Below are 22,637 nucleotides of genomic sequence, written 5' to 3' on the forward strand. Positions count from 1 at the left end.
AAAAAATACTCAGTGTTTAATTAAAGATCCTATTCAAAATGGTATGATGCCCTTCCAATTAAGGTTGGCTGGTAAATCAAAATCACAAGTACTGCTCACTATTTTATCCAAGAGAAGCAGATATTTTGTGAGAAAAAAAAAAGCCTCTTTTAACAATGAATTTTTCAAAATAGTGACAAAAAGCAAACAAAGTAACATATTGGGACTGGAGAGATGGTTAAGGGTATTTACTGCTCTTGCAGAGAGCTCTTGCAGAGAGCTTCTTGTCATCAGCACAGACATGGCATTCACAACTGTCTCTAACTCCAGTTCCAGGGGATACAACACCCTCTTCTGGCCTCCATGGGACCTTGTATGCATACAGTGCACATATACTAAGATATATCATAAAAAAGTAAAAATCCTTTAAAAACACACACATATAGAAACTCTTTGACAACCTAACATGTTCTAACAAGGGAACACACTGGGCAATGGTGGTACACATCTTAAATCCTAAAACATCGGAGCAGAGGCAAACTGATTCTCTGAGTTCGTGGCCAGCCTGGTCTACAGAGCAAGTTCCAGGACAGCCAGGGCTACACAGAGAAAGCCTGTCTCGAAAAATAAAATAAGACAAAAATCTAGACACATATTATTGATCTGTGTGCCATCATTCAAAAAAAAAAATACATAAAACAATTTTCTTGTGAAGTAATTTTACTTCTTTATTTTTGGATAAGAAGGGACCAAGCATGCCACAACTCACATGATGGAAGTTTAAAAAAAAAAAAAAAAAAAAAAAAAAAAAAAAGACATGGTTGTGTTTCTCACCATGTAGATTTCAAGGATGGAACTTGAGCTGTCAAACTTGGCCATAAGCACCTTTCTTGCTAGTTAGTTCATCTCACCAACTCTCAAAATAATTTCCCATTTTACACTCCACTCATAAATGCACAGCTTTTCCCTAGGCCAACAATGGACACATAAAAAATACTATTCTAGTACGATAGGTTTTCTAGACGGTTTCTTGTTTGCAGTCCTGACTGTCCTGGAACTTGCTCTCTAGAACAGCCTAGCCTTGAAATCAGAGAGGTCTACCTGAGTAGCATCTGGAGTGCTGAAATTAAAGATGTGCATCGACATCACTTGCCTTTATAGAGTAAGATTTTTATTCTAGCATAATTACTATTAAATTATTTCTTTTCTGACCAAAGGATCAAAAGTCAAATGCTAATCTATGCAATGATTCTCACCAATGATAATGGTTTTGTTCCCACTCCGAACAATGGGTACATACAGTAATGTCTAGGGACATAACTGGGTACTACCACTATCTAGAAAAGGCAAAGAGATGTTCTTAAATGTCTTACAATGAAAACACACATACAAACCCATCAAGTAATAGAAAAAGCAGCCATAGTCTAAGTGGTTAAGCATAGAAATTGTGTGGCCAGAAATACTGTTGTACTTCAATACCATCTCTACATTCATTACTGTGACTGATCTTAGGAATGTTAACTTCTATGCCTCAAGAGTAACAGACTAACTCAGAGATGTTATGTGGATTTACAGACATTACTGCTTTTATCAAGTCACAAATTAACTTCTCTAATCCCAATCTAAAATAATTTCTTATATTCTGATGCCCTTTAATAAACTATCTCTAATTGTCTTCTAAAGAAATATGAAATCATCATTGGATAGAGAATATTTAAAGGTCTGAGCATTAATGCTCAAAACATTTCTTTTATATTCCACCACCACTAACTTCTTTAGCCCTTAAACAAATAATGGATCACCAGAAAACTTTAATATTAGCTTAAAAATTCAGTTTGATCCCAACTTAGTTAGCATTTAAGAGATTAATATCTAGAACATACCATCATCTAACTGGACACTTAACTGTAAACTAGACTGTGAACTTTAATATTAGCTTAAAAGTTCAGTTTGATCCCAACTTAGTTAGCATTTAAGAGATTAATATCTAGAACATACCATCATCTAACTGGACACTTAACTGTAAACTAGACTGTGGTCACTTCTTTATGAAATAAGAGAGATACATAGAAAAATCTTCCTTTTCTTTTGCAACCCACAAAACGCTGTCCCTTAGATATACCATTAATTACTGATTTTATAATAAATGACAATTACCTTTCTCCCTAGTAGTTTGTAAAGTGTTACCTTCAACTCCTAGACTCAGCAAACTCCCTTACTCTTGCAAAAGTATGTGTGTATATCATGGCGGTGCATGCCCCAATGTGCACACCAAAACCAAAGGCTGACTCTTACGTTCTTCTACTATGAAAGCTTCTGGAGACTGAACCAAGTCTCCAGACTTGGTGGTCAACATCTACTTTTTCACTATCTCCTACTTTTCTTTCCTTTTTTTAAGAAAAAAGATTTTTGTTATATTTGAACACACACAGGTACCAATGTGTATATGAAAGAATGAAGACAGCTTTTTAAGAAAGAACAAGCTTTCTATTTTCCATTGTTTCAGGACAATGGAACTCTAGTCAATAGGTTCAACAGCAAGTTCCCTTATCCACTCCACTGGGCAATCTTGTGGGCCCCTCCATTATTTACTTGATACACACATACCTTATTGTAGGCCCTCTATAAAATTGTCTCCAACCAATTCAATGCATCACACATAGTTTTAAGACACTTTTTCTTTTAATTTTGTGTATGTGTGCACCAATGTCCACACATACAAGTACCCAAATAAGCATCAGAATGAGCTAGAGTTGTAAAGATTATAAGATATCAGATAAGGATGACAGGAACTCAACTCTGGCCCTCTAAAAGTGCAGCAAACACCCTTAACCCCTGAGCCATCTCTGTTTTAATATTTATTATGATCTATATACTCAATTCAAAATGTCTATTATCATATGCAATATTTGAGTGATGATCTATTTGTGAATGAATCTCTGTATCTCCCTCTTTGATACAAAGATTTAATATTAATCTAATAAAAGATTTAATATTATACTCTTCAAGAAGAAATCTCAAGTAGGCATGGTAGCACACACCTTTAATACCCCTTAGGAGGTAAGCCCTTAGGTGGCAAATATCTGTGAGTAATATCTTGAAGAAGAGGTCCCTGACATCCTTTAACCAAAGAATATTAAGTCATAGAGCACTGAGATGCATGGTACTTTCAAGAGAACATTTACTTCCCTTTGTTCGAGTATCAGCGCTTTGGAATGGTCACAAATATGGTTACAAACATTTATTTAGATCTGTGGTATTTCTATGTATTACCCAAAGTTCTGGCTTAAAACTGTTTTTACAAGGTAGGTAGTTCATAGATTTAACATGTTTCAGTACATACCAAAATTACACATATATAATTTTCTTTAAATTATAAAATATTACTCACATTTGATTCTTTGCTGCTTGCCTCTGAGCTTTTCTTTCTTTCCTTTTCTGATCTGGTGGCTTAGCAAAAACAATTTCAATATTTTCTCCCTCCAAGTCTTTACCATTCATTTCTTCCATAGCCTTTAAAAAGATAATAATCATGTGAAAGAAGACCTTTCAAAATAATTATAATTTAAAATTTTAAAAATATTTATCATTAACTCTAAAGGCTTCAGTCAATTAGATAAAAGATTTTCCTCTTCACTATTTTCACTTTAAAAATGTGGCGAGACCAATAAGGACTTGCTTAAATGGATTTTTTACTTTTTTCAAGATCAGGTTTCTTTGTGTATCCTTGGCCATCTTAGGCCTCACTGTTTCTGTAGACGAGGCTGACCTTGAACTCACAGAGATACACCTGCCTCTGCCTCCAAGTCCTGAGATTAAAGGCATGTACCACTACCAATGCTCAGCTTTAATGGATTTCATACCCTGAACCTTGCCTCCAATTTATAAAGCATACAGACTTTTAATACTAAGAAGAGTAGTCTAATTTAGGCGCCTATGGAATTTCTTATCACTTATTTACCTTCACAGCACCATCTCTCTCATCAAAATGAATGAAAGCATAATCTTTTAGCTTCTTCACTCGTTCCAGTTTCCCAAACTGACTAAACGACTTTTCTAGAATTTCTTCTGTTACAGTGTTGGCCAGGTTGCGTACAAACAGCACTTTTACCTAAAATTAAAAAAAAAAAAAATCAAATTCCCTAAATATTACCAGAGCTCAATTTCCAAAAGAATCTACCCAATTCTATAAATTAACTTGAATTACAACCACTAGAAGAAAAGTTTTGAACTCTGGGTAAATACCAAGGAGTGAGATTATTGATCAAATCAAAAGACCTAAAATGGGTACTAACAAATTATACTTTGAAAAGTGTTCAGTTATCATTAGTAAGACTAAAGTAAAACTACACACATATTAAGATTACAACACTTTAATACAACCGTGGGACTATACAGAGTAACAAAAACTTTAAATGATGCAGCCCCTGAAGAACAGTTTCTTACAAAACTAAATATAATGAAGAGATTTCTATTTTCACTTTCCATTCACACACATATCTTAGTGTAGAACTCTAATCACTTAGTAAATTACATTTTTACCATAAAAAAAAAATCATTTAAAATAATGCATATAATTTTTGGTATGTTTTCTCCCATGCTCCTCCTACTAAGTCCATAAAAAATATTTTAACTTAACTACCATTACCTTTGCCATAACTTCAGGGTCAGGATCTTCAATAGGATCAGCCCATTCAACAGTTCCAACATTTCCCCAGACTTTGACTTTACCACTCATTAGCCTACGCCTTGCCTGGGCAGCTGTTTTGTGATCTTCATATTCAAGAAAGCAAAAGCCTCTATTTTTTTTCTTGTCATCAGGTTGGTGGTATAAAATGACATCTGTGAGACCCTCTAAAATTAAGCAGACATTGCAGAAAAGTAACTAGCAAAAACATTCAACAGCAAAAGCCTTGTTTAAATTAACCAAAATACTATTTAAATAAAAATGAGAAATAACCGTATTTTCTAATCGACACTTTGACAAAGATCTAAATTCTGAAAAGAATCAAAGACATGCACTGCCTATAATTTCAACACTTAGGAAGTTAAGACAAAGCCAGGCAGTGGTGGCGCACGCCTTTAATCCCAGTACTTGGGAAGCAGAGGCAGGTGGATTTCTGAGTTCGAGGCCAGCCTGGTCTACTGAGTGAGTTCCAGGACAGCCAAAGGCTATACAGAGAAACCCTGTCTGGAAACTCTTCCCCCCCACCCCCAAAAAAAGAAGACAAGTTATGAGTTTGAAACTAACCTGAACTATATAATGAAAACATACTCTTTTAAAAAAAAAAGACCCCAATAATTTTCCAAATAAACCTGTGCAAGTATTCCGAGCCAAGTTTTTGTTTTTAAAGATTTATTTACTTTATTTGAGTACATTGCAGCTGTCTTCAGAAGAAGGCATCATCAGATCTTATTATAGATGGTTGTGAGCCACCATGTAGTTGCTGGGAATTGAAGTCAAGACCTCTGGAAAAGCAGTCAGTGCTCTTAACTGCTAAGCCATCTCTCCAGTGCCCAAAAGCAAAGTTTTTTAACTAGCCCCAAGGACCATTTTAATTCCACTAAATGTATCAGAGGAAAATGAAAAAATAAATTTCATATAATTTAGAAAAATGTCAGCAAATGTTGTCAAACATGGTTAAACTAATTCATTACACTAAAATTTCTATTTGAGAAGGAGTGGTCACATGTGCAAGAACCCAGGTCTTCAGCATACACAAAAAAACATTACCAATGAACTACATCCACAGTACTTGGTTTTTATGCTTTTGAATAAAGGTTCCACTATTTTGACAGGTCTAAAATTTATTTAAATGACATCTTTTTCTGCTCTCAACTATCAATGGCATTACTACCAATCACTTTTCTGTGAGACTTAACAGAATAGCATTCTGAACACTGTAGGTAGACAAACAACTCAAAAACATTATACCATATTATTAACATATCTCTGTATATATGCACTCATTATAGCACTCATTCCTACTTACTATCTAATTAGCAACACCTAAGGAACAGAAATAAATACAAAAGATGTGCAACAATTTTACAGATTATAGATTCAAATTCCAGCCATGTTGCTAAATCTGGTTTTGTCTGGTCTAAAATTTTAGACGGGGTCTCTCTCATCCAACACAAACTGGCCTCAATTCACTGTGCAGCAGAATACAACCATGAACTTCCAACTATCTTGCCTCCTCTTTCCATGTACTTGACAGGTGTGCCTGGAACACCATTATCTGGCTTTATACTGTGATGGGAATCAAACCTAAGGCTTTGTCAATGCTAGGTGAACACCCAAACCCCATGGTCCTAAATCAGCTTAAATGCCAGGACATTATTCCCCTAAACCTCTATGTGTACTTGCTTTATCTTTTTTTCTTTAAATTTGTGTATATACATAGATGTTTTACTCAAATATATGTTTGTGCCTGGTGCCTGCAAAGGCCAAAAAGACAGTGGGCCCTAGAAATTCAATGCTGGTCCTCTGAAAGAATGACCAGTGCTCTTCACTGTCAAGCCATCTCTCTGACCCAGTGTTCATGTCTCTCAATAACAAGGTTACTTAACTAATAAAGCTTAGGTAAAAATTCTTAGTTAACAAATAAAATTAAGTGTTTGGAACAATACCTGGCACAGAAAAAAAAAGTTTCCTTCATTACTAAAAGATCGTATCTTTTGTCAATTAAATTCAACTTACCTGTCACTTTACTAAATTCTTCAAGAATCTGTTCCTTGGTTTTACTCTTAGGAATAGAGCCCACAAAAAGCCTATTGTTGGCAACTGAGATGCAGACACCAATATGCTTCCCGGAACGAATTTCATGATTATTATACTGAAAGAGAAAAAGTATACCACATTTTTAATGTATCAATTTAAAAATATTAATTAATATTTAATTAATATTAATATTAATAATAAAAATATATGATTCTCAATCATATGCCAATGAAACCTTTTTTCTCCCATAAGAAAAACTTTAACAACTCAAGTATTTCCAGTTTAAAAGTCTACCTTTCCCTTATAGAAGCACATAAAAGGTGAATTATTAGGGATGCAGAAGAGAAAAAGACACAGGTGGGGTAAAAAGAAACAGGTTTAGACATGATCAAATTACATTTTAGAAATGTATAGAAATGCCACAATGAAATTTTTTTGTAGAATACCCAATAATAAAGTAAGTATTTTACCATAATTCCTATTTTAGAAAAAATACAAAGATTTTCCCTTAACCACCAAACTGAAGGGGACAAGAGGCAGGAATATTGCTTCCAGCATATAATGAATAAAGAATATCATAGATGGCCGGGCAGTGGTGGCGCACGCCTTTAATCCCAGCACTTGGGTGGCAGAGGCAAGTGGATTTCTGAGTTCGAGGCCAACCTGGTCTACAGAATGAGTTCCAGGACAAACAGGGCTACACAGGAAAACCCTGTCTTGAAAAACCCAAAAAAAAAAAAAAAATCCTACTATTCTAACACAGCACTCCTGAATTTATCAGCTACTTAATAAGGCTAAATCTTGTCATATACTTTATTTCCTCATATAGCACTTACATTCTTTGAATCTTCCCCTTCAGACCAAAAGGCCCTTATAGACTAAAAAACTGGTGGAATCAAATATTGCAGGGGGACTATACATTGTAGACTAAATGTCTTATTTTCCAAATAGCCAAAATAATCTGTATCGTACTTGAGCATGCCACTCCCTCCCAGTAGTATGATCTATCATCAAGTAGTCAGCCTTAGTGGTATTAACTGCTTTTAATTTGGTCATCTAATCTGTAACTGACCAAAACAAAGTTATGACATGCCTTTATTACTCCCAGCATCCCGAGGCAAGGCAGGTGAACTCTCTGAGTTAGAGGTCAGCCAGGTCTACACAGTGAACTCTAGACCAGCCAGAAATACGTAATGAGACCCTGTATCAAAAGCAAAACAAAGAGAGAAAAAAGAAAAGACTAACTTCTTGATTAAGCCAACAAATTATTATTGAAAGCAACCAAAATCCTTAGAAGAAACCTAGGTAAGGCAAGACAAAATAAAAGTTGCATCAAAGCAATAAGCAATTAGAAATTCTAAGGGTTGGGTGTAATAGCCACTCCAGCACTCCAGAGGCAGAGTAGATAGATCTCTCTGTTGGAATGGGAGGACAGCCTGATCTAGAGTCAGCATCAGGACAGCTATGTAGAGAGACCTGCATCTAAGAGAAAAAGACAAAATAAATAAATAAATAAATAAATAAATAAATAAATAAATAAATACAATTTAAAAAAAACAAAAACAAAAAAAAAAAACCCCACAACCTTTAAGGCACACTACCTATCTGTAAAGTAGCAAATACTTCCAACATTATAATGCTACTTCTAAGTAATGAATGTCTAGTACTTAACCACCCCCCAAAAAATGTTCTTCCTTCTAAACTATCACATTATGCCTGCATCAACATAGGATAAAAAATAAAAGATTTAAAGAATGACAAAATTCTGTGACCAATAAGTGATTTATTAAATAAAATTTACTTTTCACCCATATTTGACTGAACTAAAAGCTGAGGGCAGTGATGATACACATCTGTAATTCTAGCACTTGGAAGGCTGAGGCAGGAGACCAGTATGGGTTATACAGACTACAAAGAAGAGGGGAGGAGACAAGGACAGAGAGCTGAAAGAATACATGCCTCAATTGCAGCAAGCAACCCTGAGTCAACAGGAAGAATACAATGAGTTCTAAGTTAAAATGACAAGCTCTAACTTGAGACATTGACACTTTTAGGCAGCTAGGGTTTATCGGTACAGCTTGATATGAAAGATAAGTAAAATATTCATCTTTAGCAAAATGGATTCTCAACAAAGTTTTAAAAAATCCAGCAACTACCAGTGAGATGACCTAGAATAAAATTCTGACCACTAATCAGTGTGGGGAGATACCTAAGGAGGGTAAAGTGCTTGCCACCCCAACATAAGGCCCAGAGTTCCCATATCCAGAACCCATGTAAAGTCAACTCAGTAGCACTGTAATAGCAGCATATATACATACATAGGAGGCAGACACAGAACAATCCCTGGAAAATCACTTGGCCAGCTAGTCTGGCAAACAACAAAGATACCCTAATCTCAATAAGGTTGAAGAGGACTGACCAACACCTAAGGTTGTGCTTTTACCAGCACCTCTGTAAGCACGGTAACACATGAGCACCTGCAAGCTATGCTTGTAGGCAAGTAGACAGGCACCACACAATCTGTCTACAGAGCACCTGTGCACTCTCTCACACATAAGACAAAACTCTCAATGACCACCTGCACATAGTCTCTCACTCACACACACAAACACAAATTTAACAATGTCTAATTTGAATTGATTCAAAAGTAGTTACTCTCCTCAGCAAATCCATCACATACAAGCCTATTTATTTTAAAACATTCAATTAGAAACTTTTCTATGTTGAGACAAAAACAATCTCCTTAAAAATTCTACAGTGAAATATGTTTCCTTACTCAAGTGACAATTATTCATATGCTCAGGACTTACATTGTTCTTTAACTAATCATTCTTTCCTAATTATGGCCAGCAAAACTACCTTCCTCCAAGAAGTCAGCACTCTCAAGTATCACTTCAAAGTGTCACCTACAATATAATACTGGTAAATACAGACTGAGATTGAGACTACTGATTAATCCAGCCACAGACACTACATTTTTACTAGTCTGTTTGCTACCTTAGCTAAATTTAAGGCTTACCTTACTTGACAGCCACAACACATTACTTATATTAGTTATACAAGGATTTTTCTATACCCTAAGAACTATCTTTTCCTAGGGTACAAAATATTTCAGATTATCATTTTCTCATCCAAACTACAATCTTTTTCTTCAAAACCTTTGACCTCTTTTCTATTGTTGTAATCCCTTCTTTGGCCTTGCTCTTTTCATTCAAACAATTTCCATTACTTAACTATTCATGTCATGTTACCCACCCCAAGGCTCAAAACTTTAATAATTTGCAAGACCTTTGAAGTTTTATATGCAACCACCTTCTATCACTTGTTACATAGCCTTATCTTGTACTTATTTCCACAAAATACTGTTGCAATTAGCCATGTTTCTGTCATTGTACTACTCTATCTTTTAAGCCTCATCCACCAACCCTAACCCAAGTGAACTATCCTTTTACCCTTCTACTTTATCTTTCTCCCCATTTGCTTGCACTTCAGTTGTAGATAACCTCTCCTGTCCATGTAAGTCAACAATTTATCTGTAGTATAAACTGTCATGTTAATATTTGCTCTCACATATAGACTATACGACTCATAAACACATGTGACATAAAGGCAGAAAGGGAACTATTTTCAGGAAAGAAGTAGACCAGCAAGGGAGGAAAATGGAAGGCAGTGAAAATAAAAGTACTGTGTTATATGTGCTGAAATTTAATAATGAAAAGTATATACTCAAAATAATGTAGTAATTTTTTAACTACTTTCCAAATTGCTGGTAAAATATTTCATCACTCTATTTTACAGGATAGGACTACACTGTGATACACAAATCCTCTATGAATGCAAATGTCATTCCATGTGCTACATACATACCCACCCATTAAAAAAAAAAAAAAAAAAAAAAAAAGACTTTGATTCTAGAAATAAAGATACTATTTGAGATCTTCTATACTATCTAACTGTGTAATTCAGACAACTAGACTACCAGGTAAGGTAACTTTATGTACTATATACTTAAATTGTTGTGTCTGGTTTATGGTAGTCAGCCAGATAAAGAAACCTAGTATCACAGTAAAGCTAAGCTAGTAACTCACAGATTACTCATTCAGCTTCTTTAGACATTCAGATAAACTGCACCCTAAATATATTTCTCTATACTCAAGTATTAGTGCAGCTCTCAGAACAGGTAAGTTTCTTTGTGCAATGGATGGTGGTTAAGACAAAAACTCAAAACTCTACAAAGTGTCAACTGAGATCTCAGTCACAACTGAGACCTCTATCAACGAAAGGCAGAAAGTCAAAAACAACTGATGAATGCCCAAGATCAAGCTAGCATGGAGAAGCAAAAGGCTCACTAGCTCCCATTCCTAAATGAGCATATATGGGTATTTAATGGCTTCTGGGGTAAAGGAACTCAAGCTTCCTTTAAGGATATGGCCCTTGGTAGGCTGACCACAATCCAGTATATGGCCCATATACTTCACACCCAGAAGTATATGGACAACACAAACTGGACTCAAGGAACTTTTTATTAAAGAAAAATAAAAAATTTTAAAAACTGGGCATGATGACACTTGCCTTTAATTTCAAATACTCAAGGGGCAGAGGCAGACAGTTCAAGGCCAGCCAAAACTACTTAATACCTACTACTTAAAGAACAAAACAGAAATTTGGGGAAAGAAATACAGAGGTAGGAATAGATCTGAATGAAGAATGTGAATATAATCAACATATATTGTATTACTTTTTCAAACATATATATGCAAACGTATCTATATGTGTATGTATATACATACTCTCTCACTCACTCACACTTCTAAATACATGTAGGCTTTCAAAATAGTGTATCTCTGTGTAGCCCTGGCTGTCCTGGAACTTAATTCTGTAGACCAGACTAACCAGGCTGTCCTCAAACTCAAAAGATTCACCTGTTCTTGCCTACCAAGTGCTGGATTAAGGTGTGTGCCACCATGCATGCCCAACTGAAAAATATTTTCAAAAGAAACCTAAGTTGTTTTAGCCTCATGACTTTTCTTTCACTAATAAAAAGTAACCCAGTTTTATAGATAATCCACAAAAAATGCAAATTTATGTACAGTAATTTGAACTTTTGTTTTGAGACAGGACTTTACTATTGAGATCTGCATGCCTCTCCTCCAAAGCACGATGATTAATGGCCACCACACATAGTTCACTTAGCTTAAAATAGTTTTCATCTTAGGAAGACAAACCACTACAAATATTTCTCAAGATATAATATAGAAGATAAAAGTGTCCCAATTTTATTTATGAATAATGCAAAAGAGGCATTTTCTCCATGTTTGTATATAACCAGACTGACATTCCAGTTACATAAAATTCACCATGATCAGAGTTGCACCTCAAACAGAACCTTAAGATACGACCCAAATCAGGACAATTTCTAGAGTATGTTCTATTGTATGTTTCTAAAGTATGTTCTATTGAGAAACTTAGAAAATGCTCATTTCCACTAATCAGAAAATATCTAAGGCAATTTGAATTTTTATTTTTATATTTCAAACATTTCATTACCTCTAAAATCTAGTTATTTTCATCTTAAAAGTAAATCCAAATCCTATCCACAACAATGAATCCCTTAAGGGGATAGGGATATGGCTCATCAATTAAGAGCATCAGCTGCTCTTCAGAGGTCCAGGATTCAATTCCCAGCACCCACATGGTAGCTAATCTTAATTCCAAGGGCACTGCATGTGTTATACAGAAATACATGCAGGCAAAATACCCATAAATATTGTAAGTTTTTAAATGGGATGAATGATGGTGGACTCAGGTTCAATCAATACCCAGGTTACACAGGGTAGCTCACTGTCCAGTTCTTGGGGATCCAGTACCTACTTCTTGCCTCCACCACACCAGCCTCCCACATGGCACACATACATGCAAGATATATACATATATATGTGTGTGTGTGTGTGTGTGTGTGTATGCATGCATGTATACATATATACCAAGTGTACACACACACACACTTATATGTATGTATATATATAAAGATAATATATCCAAGCGATTCCAGTAAATTTAAATGGCACCAAAAATATCTTTTAAAAAGCACTAAATTGCCGGGCGGTGGTGGCGCCCGCCTTTAATCCCAGCACTTGGGAGGCAGAGGCAAGCGGATTTCTGAGTTCGAGGCCAGCCTGGTCTACAGAGTGAGTTCCAGGACAGCCAGGGCTATACAGAGAAACCCTGTCTGGAAAAAAACAAAAAAACAAACAAACAAAAAAAAAAGCACTAAATTACAACCCTATCCAGAAGTTAAAACATTATGCCCCACTTAAGAACCTGAATCCTAGAAAACGTGCAAAGTTCAAGAATGAGAGTTTATAGACCATGAAGGCTACATGGTCATCTATGTTAAATTTCTACATTAGGGTTAAAATGCATACTGTTAATAGTTAATACATGATACATATTAAAACTATACATAAGCAAACTACAATAATACAATTTTGTATTGAACTTGTTAAACCATGGAGTTTTTCTAAACTAAAACATCTCAGCCTACAGAAATGGAAAGCTGACCTGTTATGTTAGTTAAAAGCACTGCTACTTTTGCAGATGAACCAGGTTAAGTCCCTACATGGTGGTTCATAGCTACCTGTTGTTACTCAGTTTCACAGGTCCAGACGCCCTCTTGCAACCTCCTCTGACACCACACATACAACATACATACATACATACATACATACATACATACATACATGCAAGCAAAACACTGTTTTACCCAAGAAATTGAGTCTGGTATCAATCACTAAAATTTTCTATTAGCTTTTCTTCAATAAGATGGTTTTTTGTCTTCATTTGTTACTACTCCAACTTTTAAAGGTTTGGGGGTTTTTAGTTGCTATTGTTTGTTTGTTTGTTTGTTTGTTTAGGGGATAGAGAAATGGCTCAGTGGTTATGAGCACCAACTTCTCTTCTAGATGACCCAAAGTTCAACTCCCAGCACCCACCTGGCAGCTCTCAATCCTCTGTTAACTCCAGTTCCAGGGGATCCGACACCCTCTTCTGGCCTCCACCGGCACCAGGCACACAAGTGGTACAGATTTACATGCAGGAAAAACACCCATACATGTAAAAAAAAAACTTTTTAAGCTACTTTATTGCCACCTAGCAAAAGTGGTGTTATTTTTATACCCCAAGCAAATGAGTTTTTTAATGTGTTGTGTTGACATATATACAGTGGGCATGCAGGCTAGTTGATAATCTTCCTTTATCAATTCTCATCTTTTTTGTTGTTGTTTTTTTGTTTTTTGTTTTGGGACTAGATTTCTCAGTGAACTTGTATGGAGCTCACAGACTAGAAATAGCTGGCAAATGAGCTCAAGAAATCTCCGTTCCCATCCCCCAGGGCTTGAGTTACACAAGTTTATCACCAAGCCTGCCTTTTACATGGGTGCTGGAGATCTGGTATAGCAACACTGGGTCACTAAGTCGTTATCCTAGCCCTAGGAATAACTACAAGTATTTCTTTCTACAGTCTTTCATTTCATGAACCTCAACTGATGAAAGTAAACTTCTGACAGCTCAAAGGTTGCCAGGCTACCAATGAATGGCTCCCTGCAGAGTTATATCATATTCCCCTTGAAAGAGAAGCATTCTTTTAAGGAGGAAAACTATGATTTAAAAAAAAAAAAAAAAAAAGGATATAAGGAAAGCTATGATTAAAAAAAAAGATATCTAAATACCTGAATTTTGTTTCAAGAGACAGACTTTCTTAATGTTAATCCTACACATTCAGTTATAGAGAACTCAAAAATATACTTATTTTTCTCCTTGAGGTCTATTTAAAAAAATCAGAAAGATAGGGTGTACAAGTTTTTGATTTTGAACCAGTCATGGTGCTCTTGAGAGGTGAAGTCAGAAGATCAGGAATATACAGCAAGTTTAGGGTTATCCTTGGGCTACAAAAGATCCCTTTGAAAAATTCTCAACTTTAGAGTATTTCAGGATATTAGGTTAGGTATGCTACATCATTAATTAGGCCATAAAACTGTGCAGCAAGCAGTTGTGGCATAACCAACCACTTTCTAATTGGGTATGAGGCTACCCATACCCAATTGGAAAATACAGGAAAATAAAACCTGATCAACTATATATGGCTGGGGAAGTCATAGGCAGACCCAAAGATGTTGGCCATCTGCTTATGTTTTGCTAAGTAAAGTGTCTTCTAAATGCCTATGGGTTTCTTTAAAAAAAAAAAAAAAAATTTTTTTTTTGGACTATGTTGAGTGTAGGCATCTAAAGAGGCCAGAAGATGGTGCTGTATCCCCTAGAGCTGGTGTTGCAGGAGATTTTGAGTTTCCCAGATGGGGGTACTGGGAACTAAATTGGGATCCTCCACAAGAACATATGTGTTCTTTATTCTGATTTCTCTCTCCAGGTCTCCTAAACATGTATGTTTATACCAATAAACTAAACATGTATGTTTATACCAATAAACTAATGCTTCTCTCAACCTTAGGCACAGAAACACTTCTTATAGCAGAGGATGACACTTAATACAGAGAACTCCTAACTGGTCAAACTGCTGAGAATAAGTAACTATTGGTTTCTTGGTTCTAAATTGGACATAGTATCCCCTCTCCAAAGCTTGGGGGAAGCAGTACAGAATTGGGAGAAGACTGTCAGAGTTGGAAATTGAGAGAACTGCTATGAAAAGCATGGACTTCTGGAAATGACATATCCTTTGCAATCATAGATACATTAAAAGCTAAGGCTACGTGTACAGGACAGAGCCTTTTGACATGCCATCAAGGATAAGGGAAAACTCAGGAGGTCCCACTCTTCCCTGAGGAACATTTGAAAGTTAATAGCTATAGGGAAGGGGGAAGTCATTTTCTTCAGTGGTGTAATCACTAAATTGTCCAGAAAATAACCCCCTGTTCATGCTTACACTAGGTGAGAAGGGAGTGAGAACGAAGGGTATGAAACAGAAAAGGAAAAGGGGTGTGGGTTAACTATGATTATATCTGTATACAGGTATTGTTAAAACTAAAAAATTACTGTAAAAAATACCAAATTTCAAAAACAAGAATAAATAAAAGCATAGTGGTGTATGCCTTTAATCACAGCACTACAGAGGCAGAGGCAGGTGGATCTCTGTGAGTTCCAGGGCAGACAGCTACATAGTAAGACCCAGTATCCAAAAACAAAAAACAAAAACCTCAGAAAACTGGAGGGCTTCTAATTCAAATATCCTGTTTTATCTTCTTTAAGAATTTTCAGGAGAAATCAATCTGAAGATTTTCAATTTGTTTAGGTTCCATAAAACAGATAAGCCAAATTTAACAAATATCTGTCATAGTGAGTTATCCACAGAAATGATATAGCCAGGTCTGTGGAGGAAGAGGCAGGAAGATCTCTGGGACTGTGAGGCCACCCTGGCCTATAACAAGTACAAGTAGACTAGAGCTACATAACAAAAATATAATACATTTCTTAAGTTTTAACTAAACCCTGGACCTTAAACTATTTTTTATAATTCTTAATTACATCACTCCCCCCTTCCCTTTCCTCCCTGCAATACCTCTGGTGTATACTCCCTTGCATGCACTCAAGTTAAAAGTTTCTATTTCTTTAATTACTGTTGTTGGTATTGTGGTGTGTTTGTTTACTCATGTGTATTCCTATTGGGTTTCTCACCACCATACCAGGCTGGCCTCAATGACAATCCTCATGCCTCAGTACAGAAATTCAGTTGTGAGACACTACACCTTACTCAATCTTTTTGATTCACAGAATTAAAAGAAAAAAAATTGATTTGTTATATAAACCAGAATTTTGAACATTTTTAAATAGAAAATAAGAATTAGGTTCTCACCAAACATCTGGTTGTTTTTAAATCAAACATTCCCACTCACAACAAAATCTTTTATGTTGCTACCTAGAAATGTATCATTCTATTATTTTCTATGAAAAATTTTTTTAATTGTACTGTCTTTTTAAGTATACGGGTGTTTGGTCCACATATTTGTACACCACATGCGTGCCTGCCTGGTGCCACCAGAAGAGGGCATTAAATCCCCAAGAACTAGAGTTACAGATGGTTTTGAGTTGCCTGTGAGTTGAATCTGGGGCCTTGGGGAGAGCAGCAAGCTAGCTGTCTTGTTTATTTTATGTATATGGGTGTTTTTGTGAATTTCTGATAAAGGAAAAATGTGGTCCAAGTGTAGGAAAATCTTTGGAAGCCACATCATTTTCACATTCCTTTACATTTACACAGAACTATCCAAAGCCAGATGCATCAATAAGAAATTCTGTACCACCATCTTATAGATTCTGAATCTTATCAAATACCCCTGTTATATACATAGGAAAATAAAAGGTACCTCAAAAACCTCCAGATAAGACACATAAGTAAAACCTGACATTAAGCATAAATAAAAAGCAAAAGGGGAAAAAAACTTACCAGTTTAACAGCCTCTTGTGCTGCTTCTTTTGTACAAAAAGTGACAAACGCATAACCTCTGTTGAGACCAGTAAGCGGATCCATCATTAAACGAAGATCCCATATAGGTCCAGCTTTCTCAAATAATGGAACCAGCTCATCCTCAAACAGATCTCTGGGGATCTTCCCCACAAATATCTGAAAATTAAATATGAATTCACAATCATAAAGAATTCTTTAGAAAACTGGACAGCTGTATTTTTTTACTACAAATGGTACAAGTTTAAGTTTCTTTACCTCAGTGCCAACAGAAGGCTGCTGACCTGAATACACGGTATCTGGAGGTGGTCCTCCATACTTCCTCTGACCTGTAGTCACATCAAGTGTGTAGCCTGTTCTTTCCAAAAGTGCCTTGAAAAGTTCAAAATATTATTAATGCTTCATTCCTAAAATACACGTAGCAATTAAGCCAACCCCATGCAAATATTTCCAATTATCTTAGCAACATTCCTCCATACAAATGTATAAGATCTGTTTTAGAATTCTCCCTTTTATGTATACCTATCAAAATTTCAGAATCTGGTGAATCATTTTATTGGCTGATTAAGTACTAAGCAATAAAAATTAAAATCAATCCATCAGGAACCTCCAAGATATATATCCACTCTAAGAAAAACCTCATTAAAAGCAGGCATGGCACACGCCTTTAATCCCAGCACTTGGGAGGCAGAAGCAGGTGGATTTCTGAGTTTGAGGACAGCCTGGTCTACAGAGAGTTCCAGGACAGCCAGGACTACATAGAGAAACCCTGTCTCAAAATAATAGTTTGCTTGCACGTAAGCACGCACACGCATGCACGCACATGCACACCACGGGAGGGGGGCATGCACACATCATTAAAAATGCATAATTTGATTACTAACCCAATTCTGGATTTCTTACCCAATCAACTCTTAGACCTCACCCCAAGACACACAATGCCATTTATAGGCACTGTCACTTCCAAAGATTAACACTATACTCCTTAAATCATGTCTATAAAATTGGAGGCTATGTGAAAAGCTTTTCTATTATTTGCTGTTGAAGTGTTATGTGCCACAAATAGCATGCCTCATTCAGAAAAAAAAAATAAGTCAAAATGATTTTGAAAAGCATTAAGAAACTACAGCCATATAACTTTTAGATTTATCTCCCTCAACCTGTTAAAACTAATATAACTCATTTTACTCAGTTAGGGGTTTTTCTTCATTACAGGTAAGTGACAAAAAAATGTATGTAACCTGTTTAACCATGTAACATGTAAGCCCAAAAGTCCAGTTTGCTATTCTATCAACCATGAAAGGTCTCTAAGCAACAAAACTATTCTATCAACTAGCTGACAATTCAAAATAAAAAGACCATATGACAAAACTTATCCAAATATTAAGTGATTGGAGAATTGAGTAACCTCAATTCCCCAAATTTTTTTTTTTACTCAAACAGCATTATATATGAAATTATGGGAGGGACTAAATATAGGGTGTTTGCTTTATTTAACCTATCCTCACCACAGGAAAATTTTTTTAAACAGTTTCACAAAAATCTGTATGATCTAAATAGCTTTTTCATTACATTCATTTTTACTCCTTAAAGGTATTAACACTATAAAGGGCTGGATAAATGGCTCAGTGGTTAAGAACATTGAGGCCCTAAGTCCAAATCTAACCCCACCTCTTTTCAAAAATTCTTAATTCCCCAATCGAGTTGGCATAATTGCAATAGAGATTATAAACCCCATTTTTGTTGGGAAACTAAACTCAATTCATTCACAATTGTGTGTGAAATCTGTTGACATATAACTTCATACTCCAATCTTGTCCACATGATCTAGGCTTCCTTTTCCAATACAGGTAAAATACCACACATTTATGCCCTTCTTAGCAACTTAAAACATAGCTCTTGCCTCAAGAAGTAGTGTTACTAAAGAATACCAACTAAAAACATAAACCACCCTCTTTGACCTACACTTAATTCAACAAGAACACTACCTAAATGAGGCCATTTAATTTTCTATATGCCCTTAAAACCAATCACCAATCAACCTGCAACAAAATAAACTTTCACTCCCAACCAATTGTCCTTGCTTACCAAAGTTGGTTTTAGAAATAACTTTTCTTAATAACCTGATAAAAGAAACAATACTAAAATTCTAAACTCATTGGGACCCTAGCCTCCAAAAAGAAAAAGGTAGTCAGCTAATTTGCTCTCAGTTTTGTTTATCAGTAATCTGTAAATAAACATTTAGACTTAACCATGAATCTCTTTAAATTTTTCTTACAATTTGGAAATGACAGCACAGGTTGGAGCAGTAGTGGCAAAACAAAATTCAATGGTTTTTGAAAAATCAAAAACAAATCTGGACATAGTACTTTTCAAATTCTAGTCATTAGAAGACAATAAACCTTAGAAATATATATACCCAGGCCACTCTTCAGGAATATTTAGCAAACTGACGACTTAAAACTACAAAAGGTTTTAGGGACATACCTTAATCTTTGCCTCATCTGGTCCTTTACTAGAGTCTGCTACTTTGGTCCCTTGTTTCTCTCTCTGCCTGTAAGTCTTCATGACTCCACATAAAAAGGCACTTTTGTTCTGTAAAGAAATTTTCCATTCATATTTAACATTATTATGTCTATGTCTAGTAAATTTAAATGAACACATCAAAAATATTCTTTTTCTTTCTACACTGACATTAACATTACCTGAACATGAGAGAGATCACTGTCTTTAAACTGTTGAAGCACTGCCAATGCGCCGTCTTCATTGAACTCTTTTAAAGCTTCGATAGCTCTTTCATCTAAATCACTATGTGCAACTAGCCCTGGAGAAGAAAAAATTTAATGAGTTATCATCTTTTAAATTTTCTAATTTCTTTCTTTAGTGAGTCCTGTATTGGCCAATACAGGTTCACATATGACAATGATTCGTTCTACCCTCCTTAGCCTCCCCTTATCTACATATTGAAAACATACTTTAGCCATAGTCCTCTCAACCACACATAAAGGACTCAACATATTTTACATCCTGTTTTGTGTCCAAGTAGTCCTGAACACTGCAATATTTCTACAGTAAATATATAAACCTACAAATCCTAAAGTCAACCAACAAAACACAAAGCATAACAACTGAACCTCTCCTCAAAGTCAAGTACCACTAGAAAAAGGAACCACCAAACCAAGAAAGACAAGAGAACTAGCCTACAGTTACCAAGTTATTAAACAAGAATCCTGCTATAAAAATACCTCAAAAAGTCACATGGGCTGCTCTCAACATTTAGCAGCTGTTGCTACGATCATATACTTATCCATCAGGCCAGACAGCCTTCCCCTAGGGAGGTCTATTCCCCAATTTCATCCCCTCCCTCTACACTTTAACCTCTAGCTCAAACCTAAATTAAACCAACTATCAGAACAAGGCAAAGCTCCAGTTCCCACGTTTATTGGAAACCACAAAAAGTTGCTATTTTAGCTCAAAGCCAGAAATCCAATAGAAAAATTTCATAATGTAATTTTGCAAGTGTTAGTTCTTACCTGCAACGTAAATTTCATCTAGTTTTTCAGCAACTTTCTGTGGTAAACCAGCATCAAGCAATGTCTGAAAATTTTCTGAATGGATAACTGCTGAAGTAGTATCCATGGGCTCTTCAGTACCATTTCCATTAACATGTTCTGTAGCCATGTTTCCAGAGATCTGTTCAAACGCAATAAGCAAAATTAAACTAGGATCTTCAAACAGAATAGAGGACAATGACAGTCCCAATCTTTACTTTCCCTACCACTTAACTACAACCAGACAGCCTGAGCCTCCCTTGAAAGAAACCTTAAAGTCACTATCGCCTGACAAGCCAGATTTTGGAGCCCGGGGTACAGAAGGACCAATTCACTATATTCTTCCTGAGCACCACCCCTGACTTCACCTGCTAACACTCACTGAGAAAAACCTTATTACAAATGAAGCCCAATCAGCACAGCGACCGGCCCAGCCTGCCACATGCAGCAGTTCCAAAACGGAGAATAAGGTGTATGAAGCAAGCAATGCTGGGCTTGTCTCTCTCCAAGGTAAACCAGAAAGTGCGCTTTTCCCGCCTGCCGCTTATAGATCAGTAACAACAGCCAGCGAAGAACAAAGCGCTCACACAAGCCACCTTCCCACCACCCAATTCCTCCACCCTTCACCCCCACACCCCAAAGCCCGCCCCCGACTCCGCACCCGGAGCGGCAGCCTCGCCACTGCGGCCGCCAGGAGCCCATTAGAAACACGTGCTCTGCGCCTTCAAATGTCCTACAACTTCCTTCAACGGAAACCCACCGAGTACCGGGCCAAGACGGACATCATCGCCTCCCAACAGCAACCCGCAGCCGCGGTCTGAGCCCCCCGAACCGTGCAGCCGCACAATCTCGCCCCTCAACACCGAGGCCGCGGCGGCGCCAGGCCACGGGCTCTCCCCGCCCCCCAGCGCCGCCGTCTCCGCCGTGACACATGGCTCTCCGCCCCGGGCGCTCTCGGGCGCCCGCGACCCCCAGCCTCCCGCACCCCTCGGTGCAGTGGCTGCGGCGCCGAGGCCGACAGCCCGCGCCGGGAGGGCGTTCCGCCGCCAAGCACACGCCCGCGGGAGCCGAGCACCGCCCAAGCCCGCCGGCCGGTCGCGGGACGGCACCCGCGCCTCTCCGCCCACTCCCGCGCCGCCGGCCACGACAGCACCAAGTCCGCCGCTGCTCGCGGTCCGCGCGGGCCACGGGGCTGCCGAGGCGCCTCCTCCCGGAGCGCCGCAGACAAAGCCCAGCCGCGGCAGCACATGGAGAGGAGGAAGTGGCGGCGCGGCCGCGGCCTACTCTCTGGCAGCCCCGGCCAACGTGCTCTTCTCCCCCTTGGAATCCATTTTCCAGAAAAGCCGGTTTCTCCCCGCGCTGCCCTCCCCCAAGCACCCTCCACAATGTCACCGAGCTCCCCTCCCAGACCCGGGTGCCGGCGGTCGTTACCTCCCCGCGGGGCTGGGGCCGAGGAATCCTGTCCGACCGGGTCGGGTGGCGGGGAACGCGTGCTCGCTGCTCCCTGTGTCCGGCGCGAGTGGAACTGTTGTAAAATGGCGGCCGAAGCTCACGCCGCTGGCAGCAAACCCGATCCAGTTCCACTCGCCTCCGAGCGCGCTCCCAGTGCGCGCGCGCGCCCCCGCGTGACCCCCCTTCCCTCCCCTCCCTGGCGCGTCCGCTTCTCTCACTCACTCCCTCAGCCCCTGCCCTCCTACAGCTCCTCCTTCTCCCCTCGCCACCTCCGCCGGCCGCTAGCCGCCCTGTCCTCTCGGCCTTCGTCCTTCCTTCCCTGCGCCTCCTCCCCCAGCTTCCCTACTCCCGTCCGCGGCCGCTCAGACACGAGTGGCCGCCCTTCCCCTCGCTGGCTCTCTGGCTCACGCCCTCCCTCGCTAGCTCTCTCGGCCCGTCCCCAGTCCCTGCCGAGTCGCTCTTT

The 22,637-nt window shown here is 38.0% G+C and overlaps 1 protein-coding gene across 5 annotated transcripts in view; it reads right to left on the reverse strand.

The window, feature by feature from the left end:
* The window catches only part of Syncrip (synaptotagmin binding cytoplasmic RNA interacting protein), a 27,221-nt gene extending 4,872 nt beyond the window's left edge, over positions 1-22,349 (reverse strand). For 4 of the 5 annotated variants that reach the window (XM_034483790.2, XM_076917706.1, XM_076917705.1 and 1 more), the window contains exons 1-10: positions 22,154-22,320; positions 20,705-20,864; positions 19,877-19,995; positions 19,659-19,766; positions 17,430-17,543; positions 17,154-17,330; positions 6,683-6,818; positions 4,628-4,833; positions 3,941-4,090; positions 3,371-3,492 (exon numbers count right to left, since the gene is read on the reverse strand). In XM_034483790.2, the coding sequence (XP_034339681.1) occupies positions 3,371-3,492; positions 3,941-4,090; positions 4,628-4,833; positions 6,683-6,818; positions 17,154-17,330; positions 17,430-17,543; positions 19,659-19,766; positions 19,877-19,995; positions 20,705-20,852 (1,280 nt within the window). In that variant the 5' untranslated portion in view covers positions 20,853-20,864; positions 22,154-22,320. Of the gene's footprint in view, positions 1-3,370; positions 3,493-3,940; positions 4,091-4,627; positions 4,834-6,682; positions 6,819-17,153; positions 17,331-17,429; positions 17,544-19,658; positions 19,767-19,876; positions 19,996-20,704; positions 20,865-22,153 lie in introns of all 5 variants that reach the window. The other variant, XM_034483789.2, reaches the window with a different exon arrangement.
* Positions 22,350-22,637: the final 288 nt, after the last annotated feature.

The sequence above is a fragment of the Arvicanthis niloticus genome, chromosome 21, assembly GCF_011762505.2.
Source record: "Arvicanthis niloticus isolate mArvNil1 chromosome 21, mArvNil1.pat.X, whole genome shotgun sequence".
In the NCBI taxonomy this organism is placed as follows: domain Eukaryota; kingdom Metazoa; phylum Chordata; class Mammalia; order Rodentia; family Muridae; genus Arvicanthis; species Arvicanthis niloticus.